The sequence below is a fragment of the Chlorocebus sabaeus genome, chromosome 9 (genome assembly GCF_047675955.1).
Source record: "Chlorocebus sabaeus isolate Y175 chromosome 9, mChlSab1.0.hap1, whole genome shotgun sequence".
NCBI lineage: Eukaryota > Metazoa > Chordata > Mammalia > Primates > Cercopithecidae > Chlorocebus > Chlorocebus sabaeus.
This window is the reverse complement of record NC_132912.1, coordinates 32,573,013-32,596,160: the sequence shown is the minus strand read 5'-3', so window position 1 is coordinate 32,596,160 and position 23,148 is coordinate 32,573,013. Positions and strand designations below refer to the sequence as shown.

Sequence of the window (23,148 nt, the reverse complement as noted above, 5' to 3'; positions counted from 1 at the left end):
CAGGGGAGACCGAGACGGGAGGATTGCTTGAAGCCAGGAGTTCGATACCAGCGCGGGTTACGAAGTGATATCCCATCTCTACAAAAAGTTAACACAGACACACACTCACATCCACCACCTTAGCTTGGCTTAGGGGCGGAAGCCCGCGTTACGAAACGAGATCTCATCTCTACAAAAAGTTAACACACACACACACCCTACCTTAGCCTGATGTAGTGGCGGTGGCCTGTAGTCCTCACTGCTTTGGAGACACACACACACACACACACACACACACACACACACACACCCCTACCTTAGCCAGGGGTGGTGGCGCGCGCCTGTAGTCCCGGCTACTTTGGAGGCTGAGGCGGGAGAATCGCTTGAGCCCAGGAGTTCGAGGCTGCAGTGAGCCGAGCTTGCGCCACTGCCCTCCAGCCTGGGCGACAGACCGAAACCGTATCTCTAAAAAAATAAATTAGAAAAAGAAGAAGACAAAAAGAACAAGACCGGTCTCGGAGAGGCAGGCGCAGCCTCAGCTCCCTGGGCCTGCGTCCCCAACCCGGCCCCGGCTGCACTCGCGCCCGCTGCGGGTCCCGGGGACACACCTCGCACGCCGCGCTAGACCCCGTTCCGTCCAGCCCGGGGGAGTGGAGGAGGCAGAGGCCAGGTGGGGAAGGGCCTCCAGAAACTGAGCTCCCGACGACGTCTCCCGCGACCCCAGCGCCGGAGAGAGGCGCGGCCCCCGGGAGCGATCCCACATCCGCGCAGGGCCGCGCAGGGCCGCGCAGGGCCGCGCCGCCCCGGCCCTCCCCGCGGCCGCCGATCTGCTTCCAGGGCAGAGGGAAGGGGCGGTAACGGGGCGGGGCGGGGGCTGCGGCGAGGGCGGGCGCCGCTGGCGGGGGAGGGCCGTCAGCATCCTCCCTGGCCGCACCGCGCCGCGCGGGGCCCAGGGGCCGCGCCCACGCCCGCTGCCCGCTAGCTCGCCGGCTAGTCCAGTAGTCCGGCGCTGACACGCGTGCCCCCAGCTTGAACCGGAACCTCTTGAGGAGGCGGCCGCCGCCGCCGGGGAAGCGGACACCGACTAGGAAACGCGGGGGGAGGCGGCCTGCGCGGCGCCGCCCGCCATGGCCGCGGCGGGGTGAGGTAGGCGCGGCGGCCGCAGTCGCGCGGACCCGAGCGCTCCTCCGCCGCGGATAGGCCGGCCGAGGGGGAGCCGGGGCCGTCGCCCGCTCGTCGCCGCCGCCCGCTCGTCGCCGCCGCCGCCGCCCATGGCGAGGCCCCGCCGCCGCCGCCGCTGCTGACCCGGCGGCCGGCCGCGGCTTCCGCCCCCTCCCTTGGCGGCGAGCGGGCGGGCCTCCCCACACGCCCCCGCCGCCCGCGCCCCGCGTCTGCCCGACCCGGGTCGGGGAGAACAGGACCGCAGCAGTAGTCGGGGGGCCGCCGAAGATGGGGAACACTACCTCGTGCTGCGTGTCGTCCAGCCCCAAGCTCCGGAGGAATGCCCATTCCCGGCTGGAGTCCTACCGGCCGGACACGGACCTGAGCCGCGAGGACACGGGCTGCAACCTGCAGCACATCAGCGACCGGGAGAACATAGACGGTGAGTGCGGCCCGCCAAGCCCCCTGCCCTTCCCCGGGGCTTCAGCCGCACACCCAGCGTCGGGGCGGCCCGGCTGCACTTGCTTGCTCAGCCGGTCTCGGCGACCCTTGCATAACGGGGGCTTCGCCCGCGCAGCCGAGGCGCCCAGGGCCCCGCAGCCTCCGGGCGTACCCCTGGCTAGTTACCCCCAAGTGAGCGGCCGCGGAAACTTTGCAGGCCCGCGGCAACCAGCACGGCGGGCCGGGGGCGGGTGTGTGCGCGTGGGTCGCGAGGTGACAGGAGCCGGTCCTCGTCCTTAATGGAGCGGCCAGCGCTGGGCAGGGGCGGCCCGGGAGCTCGGGGTTCCAGGCATTACCTGAATGCAGCCCGAAGCCAAGTTGTGCACGTGTTTGTCCTGTAAAAGCGAAGTGAGTGGATTCTCATTTTGGAATCCCGGTGTCTCCAACCTGGAGTTGGAAAACATGTTGCCTTGAGTCAGTTCCTCGGAAGCTTACAAATGGACTTCACTTGGCTGACCCCCATTCCCATTCTCCCGTTTTTTTAAAAAAGATGTTTTTGAGTGGCGGTTCCGGGATTAGAGTGACATAGCTTCTCCCGAGAATGCTCTTTAAAAGATTGTCAAGACACCTTTGGGTTAAGTCACCCACTTTTTGCATGGGCCCGAATTGCAGTCCTATGAATTTATGATTTATTCAGGTGACTTTTGGTTGGACTGGAGTTTACAAAAAGAAAAAAAGCTAAGATTACTGCACGCAGTAATGTTTTATTTTATTGGTTTGGCAACATATTTATTAGCACTGTTGCGCAATGATATCGACAGAGGGATATTTATCATGCTTAAAATATAGTTTATAGAATTTTCAACTGAAAAGATTTGAAATTGGAAATGTCTTTTTATGACAACGTGATTTTTTTTTAACCAAACATCTTCTCATAATCTGCTTGAACTAATATGAAAAAATTTTTGTGTGAATGAATGAACACAACTCCATAATTCATTCCTGTCGACTTTAGGATGGAATATTCTCTCTACTGTGGAAAGGCCACGTTTAAACTCTGCTAAAGGAAAGATTTTTCTCGTTTGTCTTTGTGTAATTTCTTCCAAGTGGTAATTTCATCTTTTTAGGAGGGCATCTTTATTAAATGAGTGCCATGTATAAAGAGACTAACATAACGTCTGGTTTCTAGTACGCGCTTAGTAAACTATCATTCCATATGATGTTTCTAGTGTTGTTATTTTAGATTTCCGTTATTTTAAACGTATTCTTAGATGTTTGAACTACAGCCATATTTTCTTCTTAAATCTGTGCATTAAAGGCATTTAAAGAAGGATGAAGGCCACATCAGTCTTGATCAGTTTCACAGCCTCTAGCATCTGAAAGAAAAGTCTAGCATATAACAAACATTCAGTAAGTATTGCACTTTAAAGGGAGGAGTAAATGAATAAATTTATTACAGAAAGCCATTACCCAGTCCTATACTATGTTGACAGGCGAAAACATTTGGAAATAATTTCTTCTTTATGCTGTGCAGTAAATTTCTTTATGTTGTGCCATATCTAGCGGAGGCTTTATGTTTTGAATGATGGATCCAAAAAAAAGAAAAAAGAAAAGAAAAAAACACAAAAGATTTACATTTCTTAGAGCCAGGCTGCATAGTTATTATAGACTATATTAAAGAAATATGGTGGAAAATATAAGTGTAACCAGGTATTTGGCACCAAGGCTTAGTACAATTTTGCCAGAGTACAGTGAAATGATGTTTTGTGTTCTTTCATTTCAAAGAAATCTTAAGTTTCAGTCATTAGGAATTTTTGAGAGAACGTTTGGAAGACTGTTTTGCAGATTCAGCGTAGTTTAAGAGAGTATAGGGTAGGTTTCCAATCTAGGCTGTGGAGTGTCCTCTCATCCCAGATCCCAGTTCTTATGATTATGCTAGTTTAAACCCCAAAATACTAGTTCATCTTCTGTCTCTCAGATTCAATAAATAATACTTTCAGCATTGACCCAGCCAGCAGTTCTCAACATTGGTTTCAGTTAAACTAGAAATCTAGTACTGTACATTGCCATTAATATGTTTAATTAAATCTCTCCAAGGTGGTACTAAGATGCAGGTAGGCCTGAGAATTGTTGGCTGGACGAATCTTGGAAGTGTTACCTGCTGTTCAGGGACATTTTTGGTAGAAATTCATTATTAGAGGCTGAGAGAAGAGAACAGTTTTAATTAAATAGTGTGTATATATGCACACAACATCTATATGTCTGTATTTGCTAATCTGTATCTGTATGTATTTGAACTGAGTTACGTTGATTGTTAGGTTATTAGTAAACATTTTAAAACTAGATTTTAAGAATTATTGATTCTAGTATATATCAAAAGCTGAAGTACTCAAGTACCATTTTTTTTTTTTATGTCCTGAAAAACATCCCACCCAGCTGGTTTAGAAAGGTTTGAAGTTCATGGGTCTTCTATGATAGGTTAGCGTCTTTAAATCACAGAGATATGATATATGTATCCATGTTTTCTTTCCTCTGTCACCAAACACATGAAGGGATAATATTTGTCCTGTAGAATTTCAGTAACAATTTTAGAGTCCGGGTACTTAGATGTCTGTGGTGCTTTATGGCAACTTAATGTGTCTTTGTACTCAGTGTATCTTAGTGTTAGGTGATTCATGTTTTTGAAATTGGTATTAGACTCATGCTCCCCAGGTATTATTTTTTATAAAATCATTCAGAGATTGAGAAAAAACAACAACACATAAGAACAATGATAATAATCTTCAGAGCAATTCTTTAGGAAAAGAAAAAAAATGATAGTAATAATTGCAACCTATGTATTACTTTGTCTGTACCAGCTGCTGCTCTAAGTACTTGGATTCCATTCATTTACTTAGAACTCACAGTAACCCTATGGGTAATATTATCCTTACTTTAGGACAAAGAAATGAGTCATTGAGAGGAGAAATGACTTGCCCAAAGTCACACAGCCAATACGTGGCAAGTGGAAACTTTCCATTGTTGCTTGACTTAGCCATCAAATGTTAGCTAATCTGGGGTTGCCTTCTGGGGTAGGGTGTCTTGTCATTGCAGTCATATCCATACTTTCTCAAAGATAAACAGCTTCTGTCTGCAACAGTTATTCAGTCCAGACTTCCAGGACTACATTATTTCTGTGGGAGGAAAAAGGGAGGGAGGGACTAAAGAAAATTTAAAATGTGAGGAGACCAAATAAATCAGGATACTTGTAACAGCTGTACCATAGAGTCTTTGTAGGGTTTTACCTCAAAATGGTTAATGGCAACTTCATTTTTTTTTTTTTTTTGAGATGGAGTTTTGCTCTGTCACCCAGGCTGGAGTGCAGTGGCACAATCTTGGCTCACTGCAACTTCCGCCTCCCCAATTCAAGCGATTCTCCTGCCTCAGCGTCCCAAGTAGCTGGGATTACAGGCATGTGCCACCATGCCCGGCTAATTTTGTATTTTTAGTAGAGGTGGGGTTTCTCCGTATTTGTTAGACTGGTCTCGAAATCCCAACCTCAGGTCATCTGCCCACCTTGGCCTTCCAAAGTGCAGAGATTACGGGGGTGAGACACCGCTCCTGGCCCATTCTTTTCATTTTTATAGCTTACCTGTCATACTTGACAACTCACTTTCTCCCTCGTCTTGTATCATATCTGGTAGGAAAGTGTGGCTGTCCGTCCTCAGAATACATCCAGACTTTGACCACTCTCAAGACCTCTACTGCTGCTGTTCTGAAGATCTAAGCAGCTGCCGTCTCCCCCAGCCCACCTGGTCTCCCTGCTTCCACCCTTGCCTGCTCCAGTCTATTCTCAACACAACAGCCATGGCTGAGATCCTTTAAAAAACTTTAACTTATTCCTTCACTCAAAAACGGCAGTGACGCCTCATTGCACAAGTAAAAGCCGTACGGTGGTCTTCAGGGCCCCTTGGGATCTGCCTGCCATCAGCTCACTCTGTCGTTCATTCCAACCACATTGGCCTCCTTCCCTGCCCCTCCTGGAACATACCAGACACAAACTTCCACCCCTGTTCTCTCCCTCTGCCTGAAGTGTTCTCCATGTGCTCTCTTGGCTGAGTCCCTTTATCACCTGCAGCCTTGGTTCAAGCCTGACCTTTTCAGGGAGGCCCTCCCAATCACCTTTAAACATCCTTTCTGCTGCCCACTGGCAATGCCAGTGCATATTCTCTGCACTCCTGTTTCTTTATTCCCTAATATCTCATGATACACTGTATAAGTATAAACATAAATAATAGCTACTTTCACCTACTAGCATGTAAGTTCCAGTAGAATATTTGTTTGGTTCACTGATGTAACCTAAGTGCCTAGAGTAGCACCTGATTCCTTGAAGATACTATAAATATTTGTTGAATGAATTTGTTGAGTGAAACCAACCATTGAAAGATGTGAGTGAGAACATCATCGCGTGTATTTATTGGGTGAGGGGAAACAGGAGGGAAGAAGAAAATGAAGAGGATTTGTCATAATGAAAGTAGCATGGATGTGAAACTTTTTGGCTTTGTAGTTTAACCTGAGAGGTAGCAGATAGAGTGATGTCCTTAAAGTGAAACTTAAAGGTTTTAAAGCATATAAAGAAAAAAAGGAAAACACACCCAGGCTGAAAGGAAACCCTGGCTAATGGGAATCTGTTTACTAATGTGGTATTTTTAGTCTTTTTTCCTTGTTTCTTTCAACAAATGACTTTAGCTGTGGCCTTACATCCTTAAGGGTCAAATTGAGACTCAAGTGCTTAATTAACCAAAAAGTACTAGATGAACATCTGCAGTTATGAACATAGTCACTTACGTTGATTTTCTTGTCTGAGATGTGAAGTGTCTTATGGGATATAGGTACATGGTGTTTGGAGACTCTACAGCCAGAGAAGCTAGAAGCCTCAGGGACTCATCCCAAGCAACGGAGGGATAACTGTCTCAAGTATGATTGTGTTAGAAGGGTGGGGACATGGGGGCAATTTGAAATCTTAAGTTCCTGAAGAATGAGCTTGCATATTGTTCTTGGCTTCCTTGAGTGTCTACAATCTATTTAACATCACCTCTGCAGCACTTTCTTGAATCTTCATCCCACATTAACGTTATCAGCCCTAGTGAGCAGAACACACCTGTGAACTTTCTTTCCAGGCTAAGACTTATCAGCCCTGCTGCCTGTGAGATGTGTGGAAACACTCCGACCAAGCATGTGACTTTGTGTTAGTTAACAGTGTGGAGAGGTGCAGTTTAAGGATTTGTCAAGAGAGCCATTCTCCATAGCACTGACCGTGGGCCCATGACCTATCTCTACTCGCTTTTCATATGTTTCTCTTTCGCTTAGAATCAAGGAGTCCTTTGCTTCCACACCCCCGTTTTATAGGTAAGAAGACTGAATCTCAGAGAGGTGTAGTTTCTTGCCCAGGTCATGCAGAATTTATTCTGTTAATTTTCAGCCAAGAACAGTGTTAATTACTTGACCTGTATTGTCTTAGTCTTCTCATCATTCTCCCCACTTTCTAGGTGAAGAAATTGGGCCTTAAAGGTTAAGACATTTGTGGAAGGTTCCTCAGTTTGTTAGTGGCAGCTGGGGGTTCAGTCTGCTGTCAGCTTGCCTCCATGCCTCAACTGCCCTGTGACAGCTAATTAGAGAATGATCCATGTTTAGAATCTGAACCTCCTGGTGCCTGGCCCAGCCCACTTTGTTTCAAGAGATTCACAGTTATTGCCTGTATGCTTTTGTCTAGCAATATTTTGTGATTAGGACTTTTACATTCCCGCCTGCTTTTTTTTTTTTTTTTCCCCCTGAGACAGCGCACTCTCTTGCCCTGGCTGGAGTGCAGTGGTGCGATCTTGGCTCACTGCAACCTCTGCCTCCCAGGTTCAGGTAATATCTCCTGCCTCAGCCTCCCGAGTAGCTGAGATTACAGGTGAATGCCACTACTGCCCAGCTAATTTTTGTATTTTTAGTAGCGATGGGGTTTCACCATGTTGGCCAGACTGGTCCATATGATCCACCTACCTTGGCCTCCCAAAATGCTGGGATTATGGGCGTGAGCCATCACGCCCAGCCTGCTGCCTGCTTTTTGAGAGTAATGAAAATTAAATAATTCTGTGGAGTGGTAGCTTTTCTCACCTTCTCACCCTCTTCTACGGAACTGATGGTCCTTTTGATGGTCTTTTTTTTTTTTTTTTGAGATGCAGTTTCGCTCTTATTGCCCAGGCTGGAGTGCAGCGGTGCCATCTCAGCTCACTGCACTCTCCGCGTCCTGGGTTCAAGCGATTCCCCTGCCTCAGCCTCCTAAGTAACTGGGGCTACAGGCACGCACCACCACACCCAGCTAATTTTTGTACTTTTGGTAGAGATGGGGTTTTGCCGTGTTGGCCAGGCTGGTCTCGAACTCCTGACCTCAGGTAATCTGCCCGCCTCTGCCTCCCAAAGTGCTGGGATTACAGGTGTGAGCCACAGTCCCCAGCCTGATGGTCTTGCTTTTACATTTCTGGCTAGATGAAACTAATGCGAAGATTAAATTTATTTCTATCCAGGAAGAAGGGGCAGAACCAAAAAATACCAAGAAACAGGGTATGTGAGTGGCTTTGAAATTCTGTTTTAATCACATAAGGTCAGATATTTAGCTCCAAGTGTGTCACATTGGATTGACTTTAAGGAAACAGTGCTATTTTTCCCAAGAGGGCTATTGACAGTATCATACTTGTCGTACTTCACAGTACAAATCCTTTCATCATTCAACATTGGGCCATGAGGGTAGGTCCCCAGCAATGACAGTTGATGTAAGCCCCTCATCCTTTCAGTATTGTTTCCAGTTTGTAGCTGGAAGAAGGGTGAGAGTTCACTTTCCCTGCAGCATTTCTCATCCTCTTAAGATGTTGAGTAGTTTGTTGCTTGGAGCCTTGGTCATGAGACCGTTTCTTCTGTGATTCTCAGCATTATTCTAGCCTGTCTTTCCTGAAGAAAGGAGAGGCTCAAGGAAGGTAAAGTCAGAGAGGGCTCTTCTCAGGGAATTTATAGGGTGTGCTCTCAGCTCTGTGAAGTGTGGTGGAGGGCAAAGAGAGGAAGCCTCGTAATGGAAAGACACGCATTCCAGATGTGGCTCCACTTTTACTGAGGGGCCTCCGTCCTGCTGAACCTCACCTTCCTCTTCTGCTTAAAAAAAGTGCTTAAAAATACTGCCTTGCCTTGAGCTGGGCACCGTGGCTCACACCTGTTATCCCAGCACTTTGGGAGGATGAGGTGGGCGGATCATGAGGTCAGGAGATCAAGACCGTCCTTGCTAACACAGTGAAACCTGCTCTCTACTAAAAATACAAAAAATTTCATGGTGGCGGGTGCCTGTAGTCCCAGCTACTCAGGAGGCTGAGGCAGGAGAATGGTGTGAACCCAGGAGGCGGAGCTTGCAGTGAGCTGAGATTGCGCCACTGCACTCCAGCCTGGGCGACAGAGACTCCGTCTCAAAAAAAAAAAAAAAAAAAAAAACTGTCTCACCTTACACATTGAGGTAGTACTGTAAGGATCCAAATGAGGCTAAAATGCTTAATAAGCCACATAGTACTAGATGAACTTATGTCATTATGAATGTGGCACTCACATTGATTTTCTTGTATTATATGCGAAGTATGCTCCAAGATCTACACCTAATTATGTTTGGACTGTCCATAGCCAGAGAAGCTGGAAGCCTAAAGGGCTTATCCTAACAAAGACATCAAAGCAGGCTTCAAGGCAGTCCCAGAACATAACTGTAATTTTAGAGCTGGGTAGGGTGAGGTTATATAGAGCTGTGTGACCTTTGAGTGGGATGCTTGCTGGCTGTAGAATTTGGAATAGAAATACTATTTCTCAGATTCATTACTCTTCTCAGTTGCATCTTTCTGAAGTCAGTGTGATGCCCAGTGGGATGAATATTTGAAGAAGCTTTCCCTGACTCCTGGGGTAGTGGAGCCCACCCAGGCTGTCTCCTAACGGTGTCCTCGGAACCACATTCCTAGGAATGTCAGCATGCACCCTTAGGTATAAGCTGGAGCCAGGGCTTGCTTGCTTACTTATTTATTCGAAGAATAGGGTTTTGAGGCTTGCATAAATATGCTTTATTATATTAAAATACTGCTTTTAATAAAGGGTACTTGGTGACCTGAAATAATAAGGTCAGGCATTCCTCAGCAGGTTATTAGGGACTGTTGTTCCCATTTCTTTTAGGAAAGGAGTCTAACTGGCTAGACCCAGAGTTACAGGGAGCTCAGGAGATACCCCACCCACCTTTTCTTTTCTGCTGTTGGCTCTGTGTGCTGCTGGTAGCTGTTGCTAGGCTCTCTGTCTCCCTTTACTTTTTCTGGGGTCTTCCTTTGCTATCTGCCAGCTTGGAGAGAAGGGTGTGCTAAAGCTAAAATTGAGCACGTCAGCCTGGCAACTCAGATTGGTGGATCCCACAAGTCAGCAAGCTTTTTGCCTATAAAGTCCCTTGGTGACTCTGGCAGGAGAGTTCATTTCAGGGATTGGCCAACTCCAGACTGCTAGTTTGTTGCCTTGCCAGGAAGGTTGCTTTTCAAATAGATAAGTGGAAAACCTGTAAATCTCTGTTTTTCATCTTTGTCAGAAGATGGACGTTCTATACGTTAGGTTTTTTTTTTTTTTGAGATGGGTTTTGCTCTGTTGCCCAGGCTGGAGTGCAGTGGCGTGAGCTCACTGCAAACCTCTGCCTCCCGGGCTTAAGTGATCCTCCCACCTCAGCCTCCCAAGTAGCTGGGACTAAAGGTGCGTGCCACCATGCCCGGCTAATTTTTATATTTTTTGTGGAGAAAGGGTTTCGCCATGTTGCCTGGGCTGGTCTCGAACTCCTGGGCGCAAACCATCTGCCCGCCTCGGCCTTCCAAAGTGCTGGGATTATAGGTGTGAGCCACAGTGCCTGGCCCCATTAGTTTGTAAAAAAACTTTTTTGTTATTATTTTGTGTTTTTGTTTTAGTATGGTTTAAAAACCGATCTGAGAGGCAGTTTCATAATAGAAATTCTAAAGTGTTTTGGGTCATGGTAACAACTCTGGGGTCTAGTCTCCCATGGTTATACTACTTGCATTAAAAATTACTTCAGTGCAGACACATTATCCTCTACTGGGGATGTATAGTGGGGGTTCAGACACGTTATTCCCTACTGGGTATGTATAGCGGGGCTTCATTGGGTATGGTGTATGTAAGTGGCTTGCTCAGCAGAAATGTATGAGCAGCTTAGACATGTCAGCTGGCTCCTGGTACTGAGAGAAATACAGCTGGGCACAGTAAAGAGAATTGTTAGCAACTACAGTCACATCCGTGCCAGTTTGCTTTGTGAGCTTTGCAGAAATCCCAGTTGGGTGGTGAAATGCAAGTCACTTCTATTTTGGATGCCTCTGATTATAGACCTTCTGACTGTGAAGGCTGACTAGGAAATTCTCTGCATGGGAGTTCTATGTAATATAGCTATATGTTTCAAAACTGTGAGTGCAGTGCTTACAACATTTTATAAGCAAGTTCTTTATTTTGGGTGGATGCTTCTTTCTTGGTGGGCAATAAGGAAAAAGAGAAGTTAATAAGGATATTTTGTTTATATTTGGTAAACTCCTTGCCTCACACTACAGATTTAACATGAATCAGAGGAATTAGTGCATGGTGGGTTGGATGAGGTCTGTTTTTCACTTCTCGAGAAAAGATTTCACTCCAAATTTAGAATTCTGTCTATTCATGATTACATGGTCTTAGGATTTTAATTGACTTTCAGGATTTTATTGGATACATTTATTCCAGTTAGTGCAATAATAATAATCCTTTAAATTATTTCTGGTTCTTATAATAGGTTTGTAGAATTTGTGTAGTTGTTTAAAAGTCCAGATTTTACAGCTCCTTGTCTGTGTATCCTGCCAACATCCTGGAGGAGAAAGAAGTCATGGTATTGTGTTTCCCATGGCTGTGTTTCCTTGATGCACACATTTATCAAGGATTCCTTTCATTTACAGTGAGTGTTACTTTTGTCAGTTTAGGGATAATCTTATTTTTCCACAGCCTTTTTTCCCTCAAGCTGTGAACCGTTATTTTACCATGTAGTGCTTGTTGCTCTTTTGCTTGCAAAGTGATGATAAGCAGTTTATATAGCATTAGAGATTGCCTTCTATCTTCTGAAAGCCAAAGCTGATGTTATTGAAGAGTTACAAGTTGTTTATTCACTCTAACGTTAGCAAATGCTTGACTCCCACTTTTCTGTAAGATAAATCTGATGTCTGATTTGCCATTTTTCCTATTTGGTGGTAGGGAGTCTGGAGGAAGCCTAGTAAGCTTGCCGTTCAGAAAGGATGATGCTAGGCATAACCACGGAGGGGTCCATCCGAGGGCTGGAACATGCCCTTGCTTTGCGAACCATTGACTTCTGAGGAGGATTGTTGGTTCCGTTATGGCACATATCTTAAGCACTGTGTGTGCTCTGCGGGCACACTTGGCTGTTGGTTGAGTTCTCTTCTGAAGCAGGAGGATACAACTTTGTCACTCACAGTAGGAAGCTGCCTGCGGCCTCTGGGTGTTGGAAGTGTAAGATGTGAGCAGAGGATATGAGCAGGAGTCCCCGTCCAGGGTGATATGAGTCAGGAAGGACCCCACTGCAAGATAGCAGGGCTGTGAAAGCCCGGCAGGGCCCTGAGAGGTCAGCAGCAGACAGCCAGAAGTAACTTGGATGCTTTTATTCTTGGCGATGTTTGGGTGCCTCTGTGCTGTGCCCTGGAGAATGGCTCGGGCTGGACAGCTAGCATGGCAGGGATTCTCAGTTAGGGATGGGCTGAATCTGGACACAATTTCCTTCTTCCATGGAACTAACAGTCTGAGAGAAAAATTTGTTGAAATCTAAGTTGGGTTTTTTGAAAATGAACCTTACTCTTGTATCCAGGATATTTTGTAAGGCGGCATTGTGACAGGAATCCAGTGACCCTTGAACAACACGAACTTGAACTGTGCGGGTACACTTCCATGTGAATTTTTTCCAACCAAATCAGGTTGAAAATGCAGTGTTCTTGGGATGTAAGATAGAGGGCCGCCTTTTTGTGTATCAGCAGGTTCCACAGGGTGGACTGTGGGACTTGAGCATGCTTGGGTTTTGGTATCTGCAGGGGTCCTGGAACCAGTTCCTCTCAGACACTGAGGGATGGCTTTAGAGTTGAGAATGAAGGGTGCCTCTGGAAGGAGAGCTCAGCAGGTGAGTCACAAAAGGGATGGTGTAGATGCATGAGCAGTCTACTAGGAGACAGCCAGCTGCCTTATGGACACAGCAGAGCCTCTCCTTGCTACCCACTCTCCCACAACCTCCGACTACATCTGTGTCTTCACTTTGGAAGTGGCAGGTTGACAGTCAAGGCCTCAAACGAGTGCATTTCCCTGCCCTCTGTGTCTGGCTTTAACATGGTTTGAAACATGTAAACTGTAATATTAATGCCAACCAGAGAAGGACAGTGTGCAAGTTGACGATACACTTCTTAGTGTTCTGTTTCCTAAGCTCATTTTCATAAATGAGTTTCTTACTTGATTAGTCATATTCACATGTGAATGTGTATTTGCTAAATCTCGATTCTTGGTGTGAAATTCAAGGACACTTTAAAGCAGGAATTGATAAGGAAGCTATAGCAGGATTTCTCCCTCCCAGCACTGTTGACATTAGGTGGGGGCTGCCCTGTCCATTGCAGAATGTTTATCGGCCTCCCACCTCTGTCCACCAGATGCCATGCCAGCAGCAGCAACAGCACCCTCCATAACAAAAAAAAATGTTTCCAGATGTGGCCAAATGAAATCTCCCCTGAGAGGGCAACTCTTCTACTCTGCCTGAAAATCAGTGCCTTACAGGCTCTAGGATTCCAGGTAAAAGAGAAATTTAGTAGAGCAACTTGCAGTGGTTCTGTTTTCTTTGTGTCTGTCACTTGCACATATCCTGGCCTCAGAGAGGACTTCACAGACTGCAGGGGTTGCACAGCTCCAGGATTGCCATTAGCATCAGACTTTGATGTGCATGAGCCCTATGACTCCTCCTGCAGCTTTGCAAAGGGCTGCGTTGTTCCTTGTAACTCCTTAGAACTAACATTAGGTTTTAAGATGGTGTTACTAATGGTATTGTTGACAGAAAAGACATTGGCCACCGTTCTGACAATGGGTGGTGGGGTAGCTTTCTGTGTGCACTTGGAAGTTGTGTAATTTCTTCAACTCAGATTCATAATTCACTTTTTTTTTTTGCCCTTATTTCTTTTGCTTTTTTTTTTTTCCCTTCCTTTTTGGAGTAGTATGTCATACTGAAAGGGTAGTAAATTTTTCTTCCTTTATCCAGCAGTTTTGTTTCTTATTCATTTTTCACATTAGCTACTTCCGTATGTGTGTGTTTCATATTTTATGACTACTCACAGTGGAATTTTTTTGAGAGTCTATTCTGATGAGGAATATGTAAATAGAATGACAGTTAAGAGTCTGTAAAGTTCTAATCTGACTACATTTTCTGACAGTGTGTAGCTTTGGCTTGGTTCAGGTGCTGAATTGGTTTTGTATCTTTGTGAACTGTTCGAAATCTCAGCGGCAGCATGAAGACCTGGCCCCCTGAGGCAGGTGGTGAACCGAACAGGCGTTTGATTCAGGGGTCTGGCATTCAAGGACATCCTTAGTGGAAAACTTTGAAGGGGAGAAAAACCCTTGTTTTGTTGCATCTCTATTGAGCTGTTGAAGAAAAATAGTGATGAGATCATTTGAATTATTTGATCTCAAGAGTCACTTCCATTAGTCAAGTGCACTGCTGCTGGATTGAGGAAATGGCAGTGTGGGTTTCTTGAAATAGAGGTTTAGAAATTCGAGTCTTGATTTTCAGCTTGCCTAGATGAAGGAAGCTCCAAAGAATGTGGTGACACAGTATTCCTGACAAACATTGTCTCTAAGGATATTTGAACCAAAAGTGTCAGTTCCTTAGAAGAAAGTGTGTTTATAAATATACAAATGGAAGTGATTCTTGAAATTGAAAGTGTCTTCCAGAAGTCTTGAGGTTTGAAAGCATTTAGTCAACTCTTGCTCTGTCCATATAGCGCACAACTTTTATTAGGAAAGTTATCATTATAAGAGAATAGCTATTCATTGAAGAGGTGGTTTTCAACACTGCTGTTGCAGAGCTCAAGGGGGACTGCCTGGGCCATTACTGCAGGATTAAAAAGGCCCCTGCACATGATTGTTGGGACGTCTGTCAGTGTGTACACAATCAGTCAGGAAGATAATTTGGAGTTGTGAGAATGAACCTCTTCTGTTTGTGTGACACATCTGGAAGTGACGTGGAAGATGAACTCTTCAGGTCAGTTTAGGCGAAGCTGCCAAACCTTGATTACTTTCTCTGTATTCCTTTTGGTATTCTGTGGTCCTTCAGAGCGACTGTAAGTACTGTTTTTAGAGTGATTCTGAAGTTTAAACAAGCTCAGTATATGCCTCATTTCCTGAAATAGGAGGTCTCTTAGGGAACGTCTAGCTTAACCCAAGTTAAATACGTGCTTTAGTTTTATCAACTGTTTTTCAGATGCAACTAATCTAGAAAGTTTGTTTGCACAAAATAAAAATATGGCAAAATGTATTTTATATTGCTTACATAGTGGGTGCTTAGTTTGTGGGAAACAAATATATTTCTGAAACAAGGAAAATTATGCTTACAGAATATTTCAAGAATTTTTATTTTAAGTATATAATACCAGTGGAACAAGATGAACAGCACTACTTCTTATGAGATACCCTTACAGGACCTCTTTTGGTAAAAGGGTAACTAGCTAATTATTAGGGTAGTGTATATGTAGGGAGAGTATTTATAATAGCCTGAAATCATATTCTCTTCTCAAAGACCAGTGCTCCTCCTGAATGTCTTCAGCCTAATAATCTAAAGAGCCATTTATTATACAGTTTGGTGGTTGGATTTAGCCATCTTGTGGTGGGAGCAGTCACTGAGCTCCAAGTTCAGTTAGCCACATTGTTTTGTTTGCTTCTGAGTGTGTAAGTGATCTACCTAGTTTTCAAGTATTTTAAGATGTTTGGCGAATGATGTTTTCGCCTTCAGTTCACTTGTTTTATTCCATTGAAGTTTTAACGCTGATGGTGGGGTCACTGTATGGGGTGACAGTGGCTGAAAAACTGATTGCAAAGGTATATTTAAAATTTTTTTCAGTTCGCGAGTGTTGTCAGTTCTTCAGTTTGACATTCTTGCTATAGATAGAGGTTATGTAAACACAGTGCTAATACTCGGAGGAATGAAACAAGCTGAGTAGTGGAGTTCCTTTCCTTTCCTGGTAAGCTAACATTTGTAGCAAGTATGCATCCCCTCAGAGTGCTTGTAGAATGGGTTCTCTTCATCCACAGAGAAGATGTTGGAGAGAAAACAGAATTCACTGGGCAAGTAGTTGGCTGAGAGAATTACCAGTGCCTGTGGCGACTAGGCTTAGAGCCACAGCCATTGTAGGTGGTCCACAAATATGGTTTCCTGAACAGCAGGCCATTTTCTAGAAATGTGAGAATTGGATGTCCCCTGTGGGAGTTCGAGGTTCAGTTCTTCAGTAGGTCAACAACCATTGGTCAGTCCAAGTTCTGCGTTCCAACCTCCCTGCTGGATGCTGGGAATACAAAGATCAACATTATTTGGACCTTGCGCTTAAGGACATAATGATCTATTGGGTGAGACAGATGCAAATAAGGGATTACAATACGTTGTGTAGGAGAAGAAGGGAGACCAGAGTCCCCTGGATGGCGGAGGATGTGGTCAGGGAAAGTTAGCAAGTAAGCGCTGCCTGATTAGTGAGGGGCAAGAGTGGTGAAGGGGGTGGGGTGGCGAAGCAGAGGCCAGCAAGGCCAAGGCAGGCACAGGAATTTGCTTCTGAAAGATCCAGGCTGGACTGGGCATATCTTCCTCCCTCCCTCCCTTTTCTCCTCTCCTCTCCTCTCCTCTCCTCTCCTCTCCTCTCCTTTCCTCTCCTCCGTTCCGTTCCTTCCCCTCCCCTCCCCTCCCCTCCCCTCCCCTCCTCTCCCCTCCCCTTCCTTTTGTCTCACTCTGTCACCTGGACTGGACTGGGATCATGACTCCCCAAGTCTCAACCTCCCAGTTTCAACCAGTCCTTCCGCTTCAGCCTCCCAAGTAGCTGGGACCACAAATGTGCACCACCGTGCCTGGCTAATTTTTAAAATTATTTGTACATACAGGGTCTTGTCATGTTGCTTAGACTGGTCTGGAACTCCTGGGCTCAAGTGATCCTCCTGCCTCAGCCTCCTAAAGTGCTGGGATTACAGTCATGAGCCACCACACATGGTGGTCATATGTTCCTTTTGAAGTCAGTAGGCAGTTTAGTTGAACTTGTTCGTGGCTTAGTCCCCAAACATTTAATGCATCATGCTCATTAAGAGGACATTTGTTGGAAAAGAGATTTCACAATGATGGATGTGTACTGGAGTTTCTTGTATATTTTTATATACTCTAGATTCTGGAGAATGATCACTCAGTTTTAATGTGGAAGACAGAATAGACATCTTTAGAACTGTAAAAGGAATAAGCTATTTTTGTTGAGTATGAGAAGATAGCCTTCGTAGAATCACAGGCTGTTCAGAGCATCAAGGACCTCATACTGTGGAAATCCTCATGTTACAGATAGGACAGCTGAGCTGCCAAGAGGAGCTGCTCCTCCACTCTTCACAGCTGGTTCACAGCAGTTCTTAGTCTGAGAGCAAGTCTTCTGATATTGGAGTCAGATCCTTGCACTGCAACACACTGTACCTCTTTTAAACCAGTTCTTATAGCAAGGTAAAACTTTCTCAAGAAGAAATTGACCTATCTTAATGTTTTTCTTTTTTAATGTGATGTTAGTCTAAGTAAGAATTATGTTTTAGGGAATTGTATTAGTTGAAAAGCTGTACAAGAAATTACCCCAACATTTAGTAACTTAAAACAACATTTATTATCTCCCAGTTTTTGTGAGTCAGGACTCCCAGCTTAGCTGAGAGCCTCTGGCTCAGGGTATCTCATGGGATTACAGCTGAGCTGTCAGTTGGGGCTATAGTCATCTCAAGGCTCAACTAGGGGAACTGCCTCCAGGCTCACTTATGTGGCCAATGCAGGCATCAGGTGCTCACTGGCTGTTGGCTGGATACATCAGTTTCCTTTCACATTGGCCTCTCCATAGGGCAGCTGGCTTCCCCTGGACCAAGTGATCCGAGAGAGAGCAAGAGAGACCCATAAGATGGAAGCCATACCTAGTCTTTTTTTTTTTTTGAGGTGATGTCTCGCTCTGTCACCCAGGCTGGAGTGCGGTGGTGGGATCTCAGGTCACTGCAACCTCTGTCTCCTGGGTTCAAGAGATTCTCCCGCCTCAGCCTCCTGAGTAGCTGGGATTACAGGCACCCACCACCACACCTGGCTGTTTTTTGTATTTTTGGTAGAGATGGGGTTTCACATGTTGGCCAGTCTAGTCTCGAACTCCTGACCTCAAGTGATCTGCCTGCCTTGGCCTCCCAAAGTTCTGGGATCACAGGCATGAGCTGCTGCACCTGGCTGGAAGCCATAGTCTTTATAATCTGAGCTTAGAAGTGACATTCTGTCACTGCTATTTGATAGAATCAAGTCATTAAGTCGAGGGGACAGTATTAATACACGAGTGTGAATACCAGGAGATACATTGGGGCCTGTCTTCGGGGCTGTCCATGACAAACATGGATTAAGATTCTGTTGATTGTGTTTAGCAGAAGTCCACTGAAACTGACTTCAGCAAAATAGACTGGGAGTGGGAGAGAGAATAAATATGGGATATGAGGATTTTTCATGGAGACCAAGGGTGAGGAGCATAACTGGGTCTCATGTGGAACTGGACTTGGAAGGTGGACAGTCTTAGGAACTGAGGCAGCTTTCTCCTGCAGTATCTTAATAGTAAAGTCTCTCATCCTTCTAAGTCAGTCTTCTGTTTCACATGTCTCAAATTTATTTTTCTTTTAATCTTTATTCTTTATAAAATAGCTATTTTTCTTTGTCTGCACATGGTGGAAAATGGCCACCCCAGTGGTTCTAGGACCATAAAAGACTAATGGGAAGAATCTCCGTGTCGCAGGAGAGAGGATTGAGTTTGCTTTGCCCCACTAGTGGGATGGCTCCCCCTATGGAAGTTGTCCAGTGAGCAGGGTCAAGGTTTAGGTTGGGGATATGGACATGTCTGCAGTAGCCTTACTCTCCTGTGAGCTGTGGGGGACGGATAAACGGGATGAAGTTGGAGGGGTTTAGTGAATCATTGGGACAGCAAATTTCAGAGAAGAGCATTTGGAAATAATTTTCTCAAATACATAGTTTTAAAATCCATATTTGATTTTTTTCCTCAGGGATTCCCAAGCAAAGTAGAGCTAAAATGAATTAATTTGGGTAAAAGTAAAGTTAAGGCTAAGTTAGGAAACACTTTTAAAAAGAGGAACCTGCTTGGTGCTGTGGGCTCATGCCTGTAATCCCAGCACTTTGGGAGGCAGAGGTGGGCGGATCACCTGAGGTCAGGAATTCAAGACCAGCCTGGCCAACATTGTGAAACCCCATCTCTACCAAAAATTCCAAAATTAGCTGGGCGTGGTAGTGCATGCCTGTAGTCCCAGCTACTCAGGAGGCTGAGGCAGGAGAATCGCTTGAACCTAGTAGGCAGAGGTTGCAGTGAGCTAATATTGCGCCATTGCACTCCAGCCTGGGCAACACAGCAAGACACTGTCTTAAAAAAAAAAAAAAAAAAAAAAAGAAAAGAAAACCCTTAATGGAAAAGTAAGCTTTTCTATATCAATTATTTAAAAAAAGTCTCTGAGGCTAGTATTAACCTGGAAAACTTACTGATTATCATAAGTACTGTTTCTCTGTCTGTCTCTCTCTTTAGTTGCCCCTTATAAATTCCAGGTTTATCCACTTTTTAAAATGTTCTTGTGCTGTGAACATCTGTCAGCTTTCCTATATTAGATTTTTTTCTTTTTAGCAGCTTATATAACTTGAAATAAAATTACCATTTTTTTGTTCTAAAACTGCCTATTTAGTGTGTTGATAGGGCTTCGCTTTTGGCTTCAGTCGATTTCAATAGATGACAAAGATGCAGAGAAGGTTTTTATTTTCATTTTTGCATGCTTGTTCACTTCCATGGCACTTTAAAATGATGCACACTCCGGCTTAGCTGCAAGAAAGCTTGTATTACAAAGGTAGAAACCAAAAGCCTTTTCTGGAGGTGTTTTTCTTTTTGCTTTGTAGATAAGTCAGAAGAATCCTGTAAAACCTAAAGACAGTCTACCAGTTGCATAGTTGGGTAGTTTTCATTTTTGTTCTTGGAGTTGGATTTGAGCAGTTCAGCAGTAGCAGCAATTAAAGCATGTTAGTGTATGGTAAACACTTACGCTTGTACATCTTAAGATGTTGCTTTGTTGGTCAAAATCTGATTTTAAAAGTTGAGACTGGGGCAGTGGTTTTGGGAATTACCACATGGTAAACAGCTCTGTTCCCAGCCCCCAACTCTCCATGACTCTGCGTAGGGGAAGCTGGTGGTGTAGCGCATGTTTGAGAAGGTGGATGTGGACATGGGAAGTGTGCTTCAGGTGGGGTGGGTCCACAGAGCCTAGCACGGTTGGCTGGGTGGTGCTCCTTCAGAAAAATCTGCGCCCACTCCTTAACCTCTTCATGTTTTACTCATACTCTGCTATTGTGGCTTTAGGTTTGGCAATAATGCTGCTGTTTACAGTGAGAACCTAAGAGGGGAAAAAGAATGGACTTTGTAGTTGCAGTGATTGCTGGGAAGATGCAACAAGTTTTTTCTAGCTTCTTCCTACTATTTACTGTGATGCATTCTCTTAAAACTATTCTTTCTTATAATCTTCTCTCTGTCTCCTTAACAGATGTGGAGTTGATCATGCCATGCCCTGCTCACAACCCCTGAGTGGCTTCTGTTCTGGTTAGAGTAAATACATACTCCTCCCTGTGGCTCACGGTCATTGGTGTCTGTCCCCTGCCTGCCATGTAAACCTCCTTTCTCGTGGTGACTTCAGCCATAAGGGCCTCCCGGTGTTTTTCAAGCTTCCAACTTTGTCTGTCTCAGGGTGTGTACAGATGTTCTTCCTTCTGCCCTGCATGCTCTTCCACAGCTTGTCACCTGGCTGGCTTCTGGGCATCCCGCATCACCTCTTCAGGGTTTTTTCCTAAGAATACAATCCAGAGAGAGCAGCCTCTGCCCCTGCCGCTGCCCCTGCCCCAGCCCCAGCCCCAGCCCCAGCCCCAGCCCCACCACGCTCAGTCTCTTTACCTTTATGAGGTAATGCTTACCACAGTCTGAAATTATCTTATTTACCTGTTGCTTGTGTTTCCTCCACTCCCAGAATAGAAACACCATGAAGATAGAGACATGTCTTGCCCACCACGATGCCTCCATCACCTAACACAGTACTTAGCATATAGTAGTTCTCAGGAAATACTCGAATGAATGGAAGTGCTGCATTCGTTTAACACATAGCAAACATTTTTTTGGTCTCTGTTTTTAGACCTCAGCGTTTTTAAAGAGCACTGGTCAGTTTGTAAAATATCCCTCAATTTGACTTCGTCTGGTGTTTCCTCTGGATTAGACTCAGATTATGCATTTTTGGCAGAAGCAGTGCCTCGTGTCAGAAGGCACATGTCTGTTTATCCCAGCACTGGGGATGCTAACTTTGATCACTTTGTAAAGCTGTGGCGTATTCTAGGTTTCTTCAGTGTACTGTTGCTGCTTTTCCCTTTGTAATTAATAAGGAACTTGTGGGGAGATTGAGACTTTGTAAAATATTCAATTTCTTATCAAACTTTCACTCACAAGTTTTAGTATCCATTGATGGTTTTTTAGGTCCTGTATCTATTAGCAGCCTTTCTCTTGTAAGGAAAAGCTCTCCCTTTTCATCATTTATATATTGATCAGTATGGACAGATTGTTAATTTCATTGAGTTTTAATCTATTATTATTTTTTCGTTGCTTAAGTTGTCCAAGATTTGACTGGTGGGAGCGTCTTCAAACTGGTTTCTTTTCAAGTTGTGTTCTTTTGCTATGTCCTCATCATTCCTTCAGTGCTTCCTTAGTTTCTGTCAGGACATCTGCTTTTTAGAAGTCATTTTTCTCCTGGTTTGGAAAAAGCACTTTTTTGCTTTTTCCTCCCCCTGCAAGAAGTATGGATGTAATACTTCCCTTTACAGAACATCACCGTAACATCTGTAGTCAGTCATGGTACCTAAAAATGTGACCTTAAGCAAGTCTTACTATTTTTTTTAAACTCTCATGATTTTTCTTGCTGTTTCTGTGAAATCTAAGAGGAGCAGCTTGTCTGTTTGTAGTTCGGGGACAGAATAGCGTTGTGTGAGATGGTCCACAGTATTTACTGAATACTGCCAGTGCATAAAGCGTACTACCTGGAGCTGGAGAGAATCACAAAAGAGAGTAGAAGAGAGCATGTCTCTGCTCTCAAGGATGGCAGGATTCAGTGGAGAAAGAGAAGACTGTACTGCACGTAGGAACAAATGAAGTTGAAAAGGTTAATTTTCACAACTAACAGTCTTCTTTATCCTGCTCATGGGTAAAGATTACCATTTAATTTGTAGCAGTAGTGAGTCTTGAAAAGTGGGTGCCATTTATTACCACTTCTTGTCAAGCTCACACATGAGACAAGTCAAGGGCCAAGAAAGCCTGACCTGTAGATGAAATAAGCCGCTTGTAGATTTAGGTGGTTAATTACTTATACAGATAGAGAAAAGAAGGCGGCGGCAAAGATACCAGCTTCCTGTAGTCCTTGTCTAGCACACCAAGAAGAGTGACACTGAAACTCACGGCTGATGACCGTGAGTCACAGGATTCTGGCTGCTGAGGAACTAGATCCAGATGGCAGCTAAGTGGGTTTATCTTCTGGACCCTTAATTGAGGCCAGGTGGAGGGATGCCCAGAAAGTCCCATGCTTCACCAGAACCCAGGAGGCAGTGAGGACCTGTCTCCCGTCAGCTACAAGGGAAGTAGGGAGGTGAGTGGGTGCTGACATAGCATCCCCCTCTCTTGTGTTCCTGGAGGGTCATGAGGTATTCTTCCAAGACAAAGCATCTGCTCTTCTGTACTTGCCTACATGGCTTATTAGGTAAGTACGGGCTGCCAGGGATTTGTGGCAGAGCTGTTCTCCTGTACTTCTTTGGACTTGTTGTGTGACTGATATCTCCACATAACAGATAATCACATCGCCTCTCAGTGTTACTCCCCAGCTTTTTTGCCTCCCTGTCCTGTCCCGTCTTTTGACAGATGCTGTTGTGTGAATCAGTTTCTGTTCTTGGGGCCTGTTTTCTGTCTGCCTCCTCTTCATATCTGACATGTAAGCATGGCTGGCATTGGTTTGAGAATCCTGGTTCAGGCTCTCCCTATACATATTTAGAGCCACTGGACTGCAACAGATATTGCCTAATTGTTTGTAGAAGGCTGTGTTTTTTGTTTATTTGTTTAAAAAACAAATTTGTGGTATAATGTACACATCAAATTTACCATTTTAGCTCTTTCTTTT

The 23,148-nt window shown here is 44.9% G+C and overlaps 1 protein-coding gene across 4 annotated transcripts in view; it reads left to right on the top strand.

Annotated features, from left to right (window-relative positions):
- The first annotated feature begins 895 nt into the window (after positions 1-895).
- Positions 896-23,148, top strand: part of CCNY (cyclin Y) — a 227,747-nt gene continuing 205,494 nt past the window's right edge. For 3 of the 4 annotated variants that reach the window (XM_008002821.3, XM_008002823.3, XM_008002822.3), the window contains exon 1: positions 896-1,582. In XM_008002821.3, coding sequence (XP_008001012.1) covers positions 1,429-1,582 — 154 coding nt within the window. In that variant the 5' untranslated portion in view covers positions 896-1,428. The remainder of the gene's footprint in view (positions 1,583-23,148) is intronic. The other variant, XM_037986509.2, reaches the window with a different exon arrangement.